Source organism: Pelodiscus sinensis, chromosome 6, assembly GCF_052426305.1.
Source record: "Pelodiscus sinensis isolate ZL-2025 chromosome 6, ASM5242630v1, whole genome shotgun sequence".
In the NCBI taxonomy this organism is placed as follows: Eukaryota; Metazoa; Chordata; order Testudines; family Trionychidae; genus Pelodiscus; species Pelodiscus sinensis.
Genome location: NC_143057.1, coordinates 107,235,213 through 107,249,482, shown reverse-complemented (window position 1 = coordinate 107,249,482; position 14,270 = coordinate 107,235,213). Strand labels below are relative to the sequence as shown.

At 46.1% G+C, this 14,270-nt stretch overlaps 1 protein-coding gene and 1 long non-coding RNA gene across 6 annotated transcripts in view; one reads left to right on the top strand and one right to left on the bottom strand.

The window, feature by feature from the left end:
* NADK2 (NAD kinase 2, mitochondrial) overlaps positions 1–11,608 on the bottom strand; it is a 47,931-nt gene extending 36,323 nt beyond the window's left edge. The window contains exons 1-3 of one of the 2 annotated variants that reach the window (XM_006116756.5): positions 10,918–11,608; positions 1,275–1,363; positions 602–690 (exon numbers count right to left, since the gene is read on the bottom strand). In XM_006116756.5, coding sequence (XP_006116818.3) covers positions 602–690; positions 1,275–1,363; positions 10,918–11,364 — 625 coding nt within the window. In that variant the 5' untranslated portion in view covers positions 11,365–11,608. The remainder of the gene's footprint in view (positions 1–601; positions 691–1,274; positions 1,364–10,917) is intronic. The other variant, XM_075932538.2, reaches the window with a different exon arrangement.
* Positions 11,609–11,683: 75 nt separating this feature from the next.
* LOC142829972 (uncharacterized) overlaps positions 11,684–14,270 on the top strand; it is a 33,304-nt gene continuing 30,717 nt past the window's right edge. For 3 of the 4 annotated variants that reach the window (XR_016349945.1, XR_012904952.2, XR_016349943.1), the window contains exon 1: positions 11,684–11,931. This is a non-coding gene — a long non-coding RNA (uncharacterized LOC142829972). The other variant, XR_016349944.1, reaches the window with a different exon arrangement.

Below are 14,270 nucleotides of genomic sequence, written 5' to 3'. Positions count from 1 at the left end.
AAACCTACAAGAAGCATGTAGAGACACCTGCCTGGAAAGAATCCCAACAGCTGGTAGTGTATTTGTTTTGCACTGATCTCCCCATTTTTTTTTTTATGATCAGTCTTAAGTCCTCAGACTACTATTTTAGTTAAATGATATGCTAACTGGATGAATGTGAATGTGAGCAAGAGATTTATAGAGGGGTGGGGGAGAATAGCATAAGCCATGCTAGAAAAATAACTGTTCCTCTTTATTACCAGACACACCTAAGTATGACAGTGTTTCTACCATAACATACTATTTGCTATTCACACAAGTATTTATCTGAGTGTATATTTCATGCTGTATCTCACAAACTTCCCCAAATCCACTAAACATTTGTGCTCAGTTTCTTAAAATTTAAAATTAAAGCAAGAGGGAAAAGAGGGTGAGTTGGCCAAGTCATTTAATTATGCCTCGATTTATTTTTGCCAAATTAATTATAGCAAATATATATTTACAGTAGAAATGGGTATGCTTTCTTATGAGTATTAAGCATTTTAATTCTTCATACAGCTTCAAACACATCTACTACAATTTATTTATTTCCAAGACACCTTCCCTGGACACAAGTTAATACCTCCTGCTGATATAACAGCATCTGCCCACTGAACTGTGTCTTCATCATAATCTCGGCGTTTAACAAGACGGACCTCGATCTGTTCGTTCCTGAAAGATACAGAAATAGTTTGACAAGAAACCACATAGAGCACACTAATTCAAGCTTTCAGCAAAACATGAAATAGGGATGTGAACGGGTAACCAGTTAACCGGTTACCCAATAAACATTCCCCTTTCCAGGAGAAATGTCAATACCAGCTGGTAGAGACTTTGCTGCTCTGTCCTCCGCACGGAGCAGCTGCTGTCATTGAGGGAGAAGTGCCTCTCCCCAGCCATACAGCTCTTTGCACCAGTCCCGAGCCCCTGGCTAGGCAGGGCTCATTAAGCAACTGTGGGGCTGTGTTTGTGCGCAGCCTCAAGAGAACACTGATTTCAGACCTGGTAGGAATGGTCTTTGAAACTTTGTGACCAGGTAGCCAGCCTGTCAATATCACCAGGTCAGACAGCTAGAGTGAGCAAAGCCTTGTTATTACAGGATGCTAGTTCTTGCAAAACAATCCAATACAGATCTTGAAACAATCGTTCCCATACTTCAGGGACATTTAATAACCCCAGATATACTTAATGAAAAGTTATTTTAGTCTGTCAAAAATCAAACTTCTCCCAACCACCACTAATCTGTATGCTCTTACCTTAAACTGTCTACAACATGCTCCACATTTTTGGTATGAATATAGTGTCGCTCCAGTAGTCCACTGTAGTTAGATCCTTTCAATGCAAGCTGTAGAAGACAAAGTGACTTTGAAACAGCCAATCATTACAGTGAATGCTATTAAACAGAAAATGAACATACATTGGTGTAAAGTATCAGCTTAAGACTAGCAAAACAGAATGCATTTGAGAATTAGAATTATGATTATCAAATAAACTTGAAAAGATTTCATATGAATATTATGCTATAAAACCTGTCTGCAGAACTTGTAAAAAGGACAAAAACAAAGATACTCTGAAATAGCATTCTATACAAATGATAATTACATTATTTTTGGCATAGCTAGCCATAAGGAGATAATATTCCTCAAGCCATGTTTGAGATAAGCACAAAGTTGTCTAACAGTGTTATAAAAATGTAGTGTCTTAAAAACAAACAAAAAAAACCAGCTTTTGAAATGTGTCCCGGGAATCCATAAACACATTTTCTAAACTATTTGTATCAACTACAAGACAAAGTGAATAGTTAACAGTTGCATACTAGCATTGCACTCTCCTTGAAAAGAAGCTGAGAGATTTATTAAGGACCATTTCCTTTCAGTATCCTTTGAAGAACTAGTCAGATATTTAACACTACAGAAAAATGCACCTAGCTACAAGAAAGGGTAGTCCTGTGATGAGGAACCAGGATTCAAAACATCCATATTCAAATCCCAGGATGGCCACAAACTTCCCATGTGATCTTGGGCAAATCAGTTCATTTGTGTCAGTTCTTCCAATGGAGGAACGAGTATACCACAATTTTCCCCTTCATCTTTTACCTTATTTCTTTAGACTACATGGTCTTTGTAGCAGGGCTTGTCACGGTGTGCTTATACAATCTTAGCACAATGTGATCCAAAAATGCAGATTAATGCCTTTAGATCAGAGAGAGGCAATAAGCAGCCTACAAACCATGTGTGATCAGCACTTTATTTTCCTGTGCATCCACAGGTATGGCCGCTCATCGTCCCTGTTGGCCGCAGATCACTGTTCCCAGCCAGAGGAAGCTGCTGGAAGCAGTGGCCTGGTTTGCACCCCTTCCTTACAACTTCCACTGGCCAGGAACAGCAATCCATGGCCAATAGGAGCTGCTAGCAGCCATACCTCTGGGTACACAGGTAAATAAAGCACCAGTGGCCTGCAAGGAGCTAACCTTGGCAAACCATTTCCAGCCCGCAACCCTCTTATTGTCCACACCGGTCTAATTACTCTATATAGTTTAACAGCTCAAGTCAATAAAGAAACAGAAAGCTAGTCCAAATATCTAAAGATTGCTCAACACCACACTCTAAAGGGCACTAAGCAAGTGTCTTCCAACATTATACAAAAGCTATTCTCAGTAAAACTCACGTGAAATAAAATAAATAGAAGGGAAATATGAATACAGGAATAGGACTTTTCCTTTAAAAAAATTATGTGTTTCTCTTAGCTGTGATTTGGACAACTAATTCTTCCCTACGGACAAAGAATTCCTCTTTTGTCTGCATTAATTGGCCATGTGGCCCTCTGAAGGTGAATTAGGACAGAGTTTCTCAACCAGTTGTACGAGTACCCTTATGGGTACTTGAGAGAAGTCTGCAGGGGTATAGCTACACAACTGAAATTTGGAGAGAACTGTATTTTTGTTTTAAGTTTTACAGAGCTTTATTATTTTTGCACTTTTTACACCCAAAAATTTGACCGCCCACCCAGCTACGATTAAGTTGTTTAAACAAATGTGTTGCAATGGTAGTCAAAAAATGTGTGTGTTTGAAAACTGTAGGTCCCAGGGATATTTTTTTTTTAAAAGGGGTACTTTATAAAAAAAGGTTGAGAAACACTGAACTAGGACACTAAGACATCCTCATGATCCTGCTTCGGAAAGGAGAAGTAAACTAAGACTCAGATGTTTTTGTATGAGTAATAAAAAATTTTAAATAGCAGAAAGCAATAATCCTGACAGGCAATAAAAGATGGCAGGTCTGGATGTGAATAAATTTAAAAAAAAATCCTGATGTAAAGCTAACAATTGGAAAATAAAGGCTGATTAGCCAACTGTCCTATTTCCTAACAAAAGGAGAACCAAGTAATGAGAAGCTGTTAAAATACAGAAGCAATTACTAGAACCCATATTTTTATTTAAATAGAAGTATTTTAAACTGAAGAGAAATAAAAATATTAGTGTTAATGATACCAGCAAACTACCTGTAATCAGTATAAATGTAAAATAGAAACATTTAGAAAACTTCAAAAGTTTTCTACGCTCAGTACTTGTTAGACCAAAAATGTTTCCATTGTATTACAGTTATTAATAATGGTAAGCTTGGGAGCCTATTTCAAACGCTATTTATTTTAATGGCCCCACTAGAGCGCAATAATTTTTTATTCGTTTTCTAAAACAATCTAGCAGTCTGGTGAATGAGATTTTGAACTACAGTAATGCTGCTCCATGAACTTGTATTACTTGCTGATAAGAACTTTTAGGCTTTGTCTACATTGGCACCCCTTTCCGGAAAAGGGATGCTAATGAGACCAGTCGGAATTGCAAATGCCGCGGGGGATTTAAATATCCCCGCGGCATTTGCATGAACATGTCTGCCACTTTTTTCCAGCCCGGGGTTTTGCCGGAGAAAAGTGCCAGTCTAGACGGGATCTTGTGGAAAATAAGCCCTTTTCCGGAAGATCCCTTATTCCTACTTGAAGATCCCTTATCCCTTGAAAGTAGGAATAAGGGATCTTCCGGAAACTCTGCCTCGGGCTTCCTGTAGTCAGCCGCTGGTCAGTTTCAGCAGCGGCTGAATCTGGACGCCAGTTCCGACTTAAGTACAAATTCGACTTAAGTACAAACCTACAGTCCCTATCTTCTACGTAACCCGGGGACTGCCTGTACACCACTCTGTTAAGCCTGTTGGGTCACATCACTCCTTGCTGGTCAGCGAAACTAATATCTGAGGTTTCTGCTGAGTCTTCTGATCAAGTATTTTAAGCTTCCAGGTCTTACCTTTAGTATTCCTATTTTTTATGTCTCTGTGGATTTTGCAATCTGTATAATTAGTTCTTTGTTTTTATTTCTCCATTCGGAGTTCATTTCATTTGTACAAACAATTTTAAGTAGAGGATTTCATTTCCAGTTCAAGAGAGGCATGGACAGGATTATGATGCATTCCACCAAGTGTATGTGCCTACATGGGAATTGGAAAGTCCTTGAACTATGACATCTAGTATAATCAGGTATTTTTATACTAAGGTATTACTTGCAAAATGTTATCATTCAATACAAAAAAAAATTAACACTAGTCACATGACATCAGTCTCCTAAACTCATCAGTGCCTGATCCATACTGGTGGACAGACTGAACATAAGCCATTGGTACCTGTAGCACAGTGGTGGACAACCTGTGGCCAGGAAAGAGCATTCCAGAGGAAAAAAATCATGGCATTCCTTGAAATTCACACCTGCTGTCAGTAACACTGACTGCAGAGCTCAGCAGTCTCTGCTCTCTCTTGGGTCACGAAAGGAAGGTACTGGACACAGCACAGACCCTGCAAATCCAGGTATTAGTAAAAGACTTTCAGGCTCAGCTCCCTCTCTAATAAAACCTCTGTAACTGGCCTCCCAGGACAAACACGGACCATTCTGTTCTACTGTAAATCCCATATAGTAAAAGGTTTATAGACTCTCAGGAGAGTCCATTCTTGCATCCCAGCCAGTTCTCTAAAGAGACCCAGAAGGGGCATCTTTGGTGAAGAGAAGACAATAAACCAACTTCCTTGGGGACAGAGAGATCATCAGAGTGAATTGATTTAAATCAAGTCTATTAAAATCATTGATTTAAATAATTTAAATTACCTAAAAAAAAAATCATTGGTTTAAATCAAGTTTCCCACTGATACTACTTCACATATTTCTTCAAAAAGTGCAAATCTGACCACAAGAACATGTTAATTTACAGCTCAGTACAGTATTTTACATCATCTTAGAGCAGGGCTACACAACTTTGGAAGCCCCGGGGGGCCACAATGATACTCACAACACATGCTGAGGGCCACAACTTAAGTGTGTTTGCATATACAGTAAAACTCCGATGGTCCGGCATCTGACGGTCCGGCACTCCTGATGGTCCGGCACCATCAGGAACCCGGAAGTGCTCCGGGCAGCCGGACCATTGGAGCTGCTCTGCCCCCAGCTTCCCCGATTCAGCCGCTGCTAAAACTGACCAGCGCTGAATCCGGGAAGCAGGGGGCAGAACAGCTGGAGTGCTGCTGGGTAGGTCCAGTAGCGCTGCCCCTCGGGGCTGCGGGACCAACCCAGCAGCACCCCAGCTGTCCCGGATTTAGCCACTGCTGAAATTGACCAGTGGCTGACTCCAGGAAGCCCGAGACAGAGCTGCTCTGCCCCAGCTTCCTGGAATCAGCCGCTGGTTTCAGCAGCAGCTGACTTGGGTACACCTGGGACAGAGCAGCTGGGGTGCTGCTGGGTTGGTCCCTGCAGCGCCGAGGTTTGGCGCTACCAGACCAACCCAGCAGCGCCCCAGCTGCTCTGTCCCAGGCGTCCCGATTGAGCCACTTCTGAAACTGACCAGGGCTGACTCCAGAAAGCCCGGGGCAGAGCAGCTCTGCCTCTGGCTTTCTGGAGTCAGCAGCTGATCAGTATCAGCAGCGGCTGACTTGGGGACACCTGTGGCAGAGCAGCTGGGGTGCTGCTGGGTTGGTCCAGTAGCGCCAAGGAGCAGCGCTACGGGACCAACCCGTCAGCACCACAGCTGCTCTGCCCCAGGCGTCCCTGATTCAGCCGCTGCTGAAACTGACCAGCAGCGGCTGAATCGGGGACTCCTGGGGCAGAGCCAGACTATCAGAAGGGAGGGCTATGAGGGAGTCTGGGGTAGCATCCCCCCACCCCACCCCAGACCTCTCACAGCCCCCCCCCTTCTAATAGTCCAGCATATCTGATAATCCGGCACCCCGTGGGTCCTAAAGGTGCCGGATTATCAGAATATATACATGCATGTTAAGAGGTGAGTAACTGGGTAATCGTTTAGTTGATACACTTTGTATCAACTACACGATTAGTTGATAAGGAAAAGCGCATACTCCCGCTATGGTTCTTCAGTTTAAATGTAGTAAGAGCCAGGCACACAGGCAGCCTAGCTCCTTCTACATTTAAACTGCAGAGCTACAGGGGAGGGAGAGTCTCCTGGAGCTGGCAGAGACCAGGGTTTACTCAGTCCTGGCTCATGCCCTGTCCAGCAGACCCTGTCTGTAGGGGGGCCCAGCGGGGAGCTGGGACTCCCCATGGACAGGTACTGCTGACAGAGCAGCTTCTGTTGACAGCCATCCTGGGCTGCCGCAAACAGAGGCTGCTACTAGGGAGTAGCCCCAGTGTGACCTCCTGTGGACAGGGACTGCTGCCAGAGGAGCCTCCCCTGGCCCACCCGCACTGCTGCCTCTGAGAGGTAGCAGCGCAAGGGGTGTGGCAAGGGGCATGGCAGAGATGGTGCTGGCTGAATCGGCTTTTAAGTCATCTCCACCCCACACCAGCTTCTGCTCCCCCGCTCCCAATGCCTCTGTTATAGAGGAAGCAAGGAAGGGGGAGGGAAATGAGAGTAGTCGACTCAACTACCTGATAAGCCTAGGCTTATAGGGTAGTTGACTAATTGACTACTCTTCTACATCCCTAATTCTGTCCTTGAATATTAGGAAACACCGATACTAATAATTAGACACAAAGAAGAGATAGAGCTAGGAATGTCAACATGTAGTAGACTACATGATTAACCGATAAAGCTAGGCTTATAATTAATCTTACTGACGCATGCCCAACTTACTGCCTCTGTATCAGAAGCAGCAAGGGAAGCAAGCGGGAACCTGCTCCCATAAGCACCGGATCCATAGAGCCACATGCCTCCCTCACAACCACACAGAGTGTGAGGTGGACAGGTGGGAACTGGTACATGCAGGAAGCCGGGTTTCAAGCTGGCTCTCAGCACATGCCAGCTCCATGTAGCCGCTGGCACCCCCTTGCTACCTCCTTCAGAGGCAGTGAGGAGAGGCAGGCAGGAGCACTGGCTCTGCAGAGCTGCCTACCCCCCACCTCTTCACACTTCTGCCCGCAGGGGGGCAGTGTCAAGGAGGCTGCTGCGGAGCAGCCTCTGTCCACAGTGGTCCCAGTCTAGATAGCACTTAACTGAATAATCATGTAACCACAACAAAACTTAGAGGTTATACAATTATTCGATAGTCCCCAGGGGGCAGGGCTGGCTGCCAGAGTGGTCCCAGCCCCCCACCTGTGGACCCCCCCGTCACTCTGTATTGCTGCTTCTGTATCAGAGGCAGCAGTGCAGGTTGGCCAGAGGCAGCACTAGCCCTTGTTGGCAGGTGAGTCTACCGTGCCATGTCTACGGTGAGTCCGCGCTCCCAGCGCCTGACAGCTTCTCCGGCCCCCAGCCTTATGCTGCTGCCTCTGATTTTAGAGGCAGCAGTGCAGGGGAGGGAGCAGGCAGCTCTGCAGATCCAGTGCAGGTGGGAAGCCAGCCTAAAAGCCATAGGTATCACATTCCACTCCCCCCACCCCCAACCACCATTGCTTCTTCTGATACGGAGACAGCCAAAGGGGTGGGGAATGTGTGTAGTTGATAAAATTAACTGCTTAATCCTAGGTTTATAGCTTAATCATGTAGTCGACTACGCTTGACATCCCTACTGGTGTCTATGTGTCTAAACAAATACCCCAATCACCAGGGCTCGACAATGGCAAGTAGATTACACCCCGGAAGAGCTGGCGCGGAGCGATATGCGCATGCGCGGAGCACAGAACCACGTGGCTGGCAAGTGGGGCTCACCGCCATTCAGCGAGCCCTGCCAATCACAGTGGTACACAAATTCATGAAAAATTTCTGGCTTTCACTACTCTGCAGGTTCCAGACTCTTAAATTTGAGCAGGTAAACAGAAATGTCAATAAATATGGTGGATCCAAAGAAAGTGAGAATAAACAAGAAGTTATTTTCACAACAGCATTTTATGTGTACTTAGACATAGGCTTCTGGAAGGCCCAAGGGGAGGATTTTATAGTGGCTGAGGTGGGATATAAGGATCTGAATATATAGCTGTGGTGGGGAAAGAAATAACACATTTGGGATATAGCTGTGACAGTGACAGGAAAGGGAGAAGTCAAAAATAGCCCCCATAAGCCTACAAATAAGGCTAGAAACCCAGAGCTAAGGAAACAATGGTATCCCTTTCTCTGCATGAAGGGAATCATACATATATAGCTTTTACCACATACACAAAGCAAATATTAGGACAATTCTCTTAGTCTTATAGTAGTTCTTGGAACTTCTCATCCAGAATGTAACTGACTTACATGAGCCTTTTGAATTACCATATCACAGTATTACTGGACAGATTAATCTCAGCAATTGCAGCCACCATAGGAAATATAATTTCAAAATTCACAAGAAAGAAAAGTTTTAAAACAACAGATTTGTGTTCTTCTAATGGCACTCTATAAACATGGAAGACATCAAAGCTGTATGAGTGTTAAATCTGTTGTTGCCCTTAGTTTATCAAAAAGATGCAGAATAAATCCTAACAGGCTAAGACCAAAGCTATATCTGAAAATTTCAAATGTCTACCATTTTATGTCTATACTCCTGCCTACGGTGTCACTTAGGGTACGTCTAGACTACATGCCTCTGTCGCCAGAGGCATGTAGATTAGGCTACCAGACATAGTAAAATGAAGCAGCTGTTTGTCGGCTCAGCGCGATAAGTCTGGACGCGCGGGTGTCGACATCAAAGGTATCTGTCAACCACCCAGGTAAGCCTCCTGGGATGAGGTTTACCTGGGTGGTCAACCAATACCTTTGATGTCGCCACCCGCGTGTCCAGACTATCACGCTGAGCTGACAAACAGCTGATCAGCTGTTTGTCGGCTCAGCGCAGCAGCCATGTAAATTTAAATGAAGCGGCGATTATTTAAATCGCCGCTTCATTTTCCTATGTCTGGTAGCCTAATCTACATGCCTCTGGCAACAGAGGCATGTAGTCTAGACTTACCCTCAGAAAGTTAGGAGACCCCAAGTTTGACAGTGGATTCAAACATACAATAAACAGAAGCAGATTCTTGGTGCAATGCACATTCTTACAAATGAACTAGGCAAGCCAAAACCTAGAATACTAGGGGTTAGGTACTACTACTTGTATTAGGGATGTGAACTATTATCCAATAATGCTTATTGGATAGTTGACACACTAGTTGACTAGTCGCCTCCCCCCTTTGCTGCCTTTATCAGAAAGAGGTAGCAGGATAGGGGAAGAGGCGCTTCAAAGCAACAGCACTGCATGGAGCCTGGGGCCAGACCCCAGGAGGCTCCCGGGCTACACACGGCTTTTCAAAGCAGTAGACCCTGGGCTCCACATGGCACTGCCACTTTAAAATGCCACATGCAGCCTGGGGTCAGATGGGGAGTTCTCTGCTGTCTCTGGGCTCCGTGCAATGCTGCCATTTTGAAATGCCACGGGGATCCTGATGCCAGACTCCCCGTGGCATTTCAAAGCAGCAGCTCCACATGGGAGACTCTGAAGCTTTGAAAAAGTGCAAGGAGCACAGGGCCAGCAGGGGAATGCTTGCGTCCCCTGCTGACCCCACGCTCCCCACAGATCTTTAGCCTTTCAAGGATAGCAACACTCCTGGGGCAGCTGTTACACTTCAAAGCTGGAGGCACCCTTACTGAGTAATCTAATAGCCGATGCAAATTGCATTGACTATTCGATTAGCCAATTAATCTAAATTTAACATCCCTAGCTTGGATGATGGAACTAGCTGCAATAATCTCAAACTCAAAAGAACAAATAAACAAAGAAAGGCTGTGAGGCTGCTGCCAGCAAATCAGTTTCTATTTTAACATATCCTTTTGGTTACTTTGGTGATTAATCTATAAAGGATGTTTCCAGCTGATATTACACAATGATAGTTAGTTCATTTGTATGTAATGTCCTACAATCAGATCACTGTCAAAGTTTTGAATTTGCTGAGACTTACATTATTTGTTTTCATTAAACCAGTTAGTAACACTAGAAATCTGAACTGTTCTCCTACTGCCTATGAAAGCCAATGTATGCAGCACTGTGCTAATGTCTGAAAGCAGTGTTTGAAACTGCATGGTTGTTTGCACTATTTTGTAGCCCTCCTGGCCCCAGGAAATGAGAAAGATATGAATGAGGTAGCAACTGGTATTGGAACAAGTACTGTTGGTGAGACAGGCAAGCTTTTGAACTTCACAGAGAGAGAAAGCTTGTCTCTTTCATGAACATAATTTGGTCCAATAAAAGCTATTACCTATTCCACCTTGTTTCTCTCAAGCTGAACAGTAAAAAAAGTGCACCTCCCTGAGGCTGGAGCCAAGGCCATACTGAAAAGCACATGTAGTTTTAAGGATCTCAGAGTTTCTTGGCTCTAGATGCCTACAGACAGAGTTGCCTGTTCCCCGACAGAGGCTGATTTGGCCTGCTTCCCTGAACGGGTGAAACTGGGACTACCCAAGGGGGAACCGGAGGGGCCAGGGAACGAGCCTGGCTGGGGTTGATGAGCTGTGCTGCACTCACCAGCTGTTTGAGATCCTCCTCCGAGAGCCCCGCGTAGCGGTAGCGCTGCTGCTCGAACTCGTACCTGGTGGTCTTGGCCACCACCACCACCCGGGAGGGGCGGAACCCACGGCCACAGGCGAGCCCCGCGCTCCTCCCCCGCCGCGACAAGGCGAACCCCGAAGAGCTCTGCTGGCCCAGCGCGGAGGGAGCGGGTGCAAGCGAGCCTGAGCTCTCTTGCTGGAGGAGCCGCAGCGGTGCGAACCCGGCGGCGGCAAGGGCGGGGAGCAACGACTCGGCCGGGCTCAGCCGGCTGCGCGCGAGAAGTCGCCGCTGAAGCCCGCCGGGCAGCCCGGCCAGTGGAGGCGAAGCCGCAGCCGCCGCTTGGTATTTCAGCAGGGAGCGCAGGGCGGCCGCCCGCCTGGCAGCGCAGCGGCAGCCGCATAGGAAGCCCGGGTAGCAGGTCATAGCCCGGGGCCGTAATGGCCGGGAGCCTGCACCGGGAGCCCACCCGTGGCGGCTCCAACAGCGCAGCTCTTCGAGGGGGCGGAGACAGATCCGGGCAAACCAGAGCCCGCTCCCTCCAAAACGCTAAGCTCACATAGTACGTGCGCGCCAGCCGGGTCCTCGCGGACCCAGCGCACTGGTCCGAACGCACTGCGCACGCGCTGCGGGCAAAGGCTGGTGAGGGAGAGGGAAGACAGGCACACCCACCCACTGGAGCACAATATGAACTGCGCATGCGCCCGACTCAATAGACCCGCCACCCATAGAGGGGAATTCTCCCCGCCCACTGGTAGGAGGACCAGCACATGTCAACCAATCAGGGAGAAGAGAACGCCAAACCTAGGAAGGAGTGGAGTAAGAGCCCACGGGGTGTTTATCTACTTTAGCCCATAGAGAAGGGCGTTCTGTGTTGGGAGTAGTATGGGTTGCGCATGCGCCTGTCCCTTCCCTTCACCCGTCTCCCTCGTGTGCCCATAGGCCTAGGAGTGGGGAGGGTCAAGAGCAAGCGATTGGATTCGAGTTGAGGAGGTGAGTGCGCGAGCTGAAGAACAACTGCCGTCACAGAGCCAGTCAGAACCGGCTCGGAGGGGGTGGGGCGTGGCGGTTACGCAGGGGAGTTGTTGACTGTGGGCAAGGGACGTTGGGCTGTCAAACTGCGTCCTGCCTCTGGCAGCTTCCCAGTCTGCATGGAGTGCGGGGTCACTGCCAGCCAGGGTGTGTCTAGACTACAGGGTTTTGTTTTTTTAAAGTGACTTTTTTTTAAAAACTTCCGGTGTCTAGACTGTTACCGTGTTCTTTCGAAATTAAATCGAAAGAACATGGTGGTTTTTTGGACTGAGGTAAACCTCATTTTACAAGGAAGAACGCCTTTTTTCAAAAGTGCTAGGAATGTAGCCCTGTTAGTCTGGTGCAGCTGAAACAAAAACAGGACTGTGTAGCACTTTAAAGACTAACAAGATGGTTTAATAGGTGATGAGCTTTAAGTGGGTCTGGCCCACAGTCCTGTTTTTTGTTTCAGCTGCACCAGACTAACATGGCTACATTCCTAGCAGTCCTGTTTTTTGTTTCTTTTGAAAAAAGGCATTCTTGAATGCAAACAGGGCTCTTTTGAAAGAGAGCATCCAGACTGCCTGGGTGTTGTCTTTCAAAAAAGACTATTTTCAAATTGTTTGGTTGTGCATTCCCTACTGCAAGATCATCTAACTTAAGCCATTGTTGAGGGTATGTGGTTGTGTATAATGGGATACCCTTATTTTTTTAGTCATGGAAAATATTTCAGAGCTAGAAAATCAAGTATTGGACCATTAGAATTTATACTAATAGTATTACTTTGCACTTATACAAACTTAGGATATTTAAACTTTCTTGAAAGTGTTTCTAACTTAAAACTCACACATCTGATGTAATATCCATGTTTACATGGGAAAATGAGGCACAGAAGTAAATGACTTGCCCCCAAGATCACCAACTCAGAACTGCTGATTCAGTTCCCAATCCTGTGTTTGGCTGGAAGGCCAAACTTCCTTTGATTTAGCATAATTGTACTTATATTATTGATTAATGTTCTATGTCTGCTTCATGTAACTAGTTATGAAAATGTAATAAGCATAAATCATCCACTTTTGCTTTTACCATACTTCTTATATAAAATTTATATCTTTATATGTGGGAGCCTGGAAAAAACATTCAGCATTTACTAAACATTTTATTATCTTCTCTGCTTCCAGGCAGAGGCAAGGTATGGCAGAGCGTGGGGGGGGGGAATGCAGAGGAGTCACATGCTCCCCTAGATTGCTCAGTCACATGATTTGTACGAGCCGCCTCCTGCAGGGGAGCTGCACTGGGTAGGGAGAGGCAGAGGCAAAAGGAATAGCAGGGCAATGGGGGGAGGGAAATAATAATACTCCAGAGAAGTAGATTGTTTAGGAATTTGACTGCAGTGTCAAAACTGTCTCTTTAGAATGAGGTGTATATAGACTGATAGGAAAGAGGTTATGTTTTCTGAGGTCTGGTTCTCCTTGCAGGCTCTGAAGATCTGAGAAAATTCCAATTCCATCTGCAGGAAATCTATCTGGAACATTGTGCAGTTTGGGACCTGCTAAATCTCTTTGGGTATGTCTACACTACAGCACTAATTTGAACTAACTTAATTTGAATTAGTTAATTCGAACTAGGCGTTAGTCCTCGTAGAATGAGGTTTACCTAGTTCAAATTAAGTGCTCCGCTAGTTTGATTTAAATTCGAACTAGCGGTTTGCATGTATAGCTGCTATTAAAGTTAATTTGAACTAAGGGCTTTTAGTTTGAATTAACTTTTTAGTGTAGACATACCCTTTGTTGCAGGCACATGAAGGCCTGAACATTGTCCTTGAATCTGTAAGGGTGTAGAGCAAGAAGCCTGTTCTTCTCTGAAAAGCTTAGGCCAGGCCCTAACCTGTGGGGCATGGAGGAATGTTCAGTGAAGCCCAGAAGGGCCTGGGCTATCCCCCATGGGAAGTGGGAAGGGAGTGCCACCCAGTTCTGGTTGCGGCCCCAGCTGTGGCCCTAGGTTCCTGGCCCCAATCTGGCCCCATTCCTGGCCATAGCTTCCAGCTCCCAACCCTGACCACAGCTCCTGGCTTCCCACTTGGACCATGGCTCCAGCTGTAACACTAGAGCCATGGTTAGGCCCACTCTCCGCTACAGTTCTTCTTCTGGCTGTGCTCCTGGACTCAGCCCCCGTTTCCTATTGCAGCTGTAGCCCCACTCCTGGCCCCGGCTCCTAAACGCAACCTTGGGGTTGGGGTTGGGGATGTTGATCAGGCAAGGTGGAACATCAGCCAAAAAGTTTGGGGATCACTAGCTTAGGTCCATCAAATGGGATGTCTT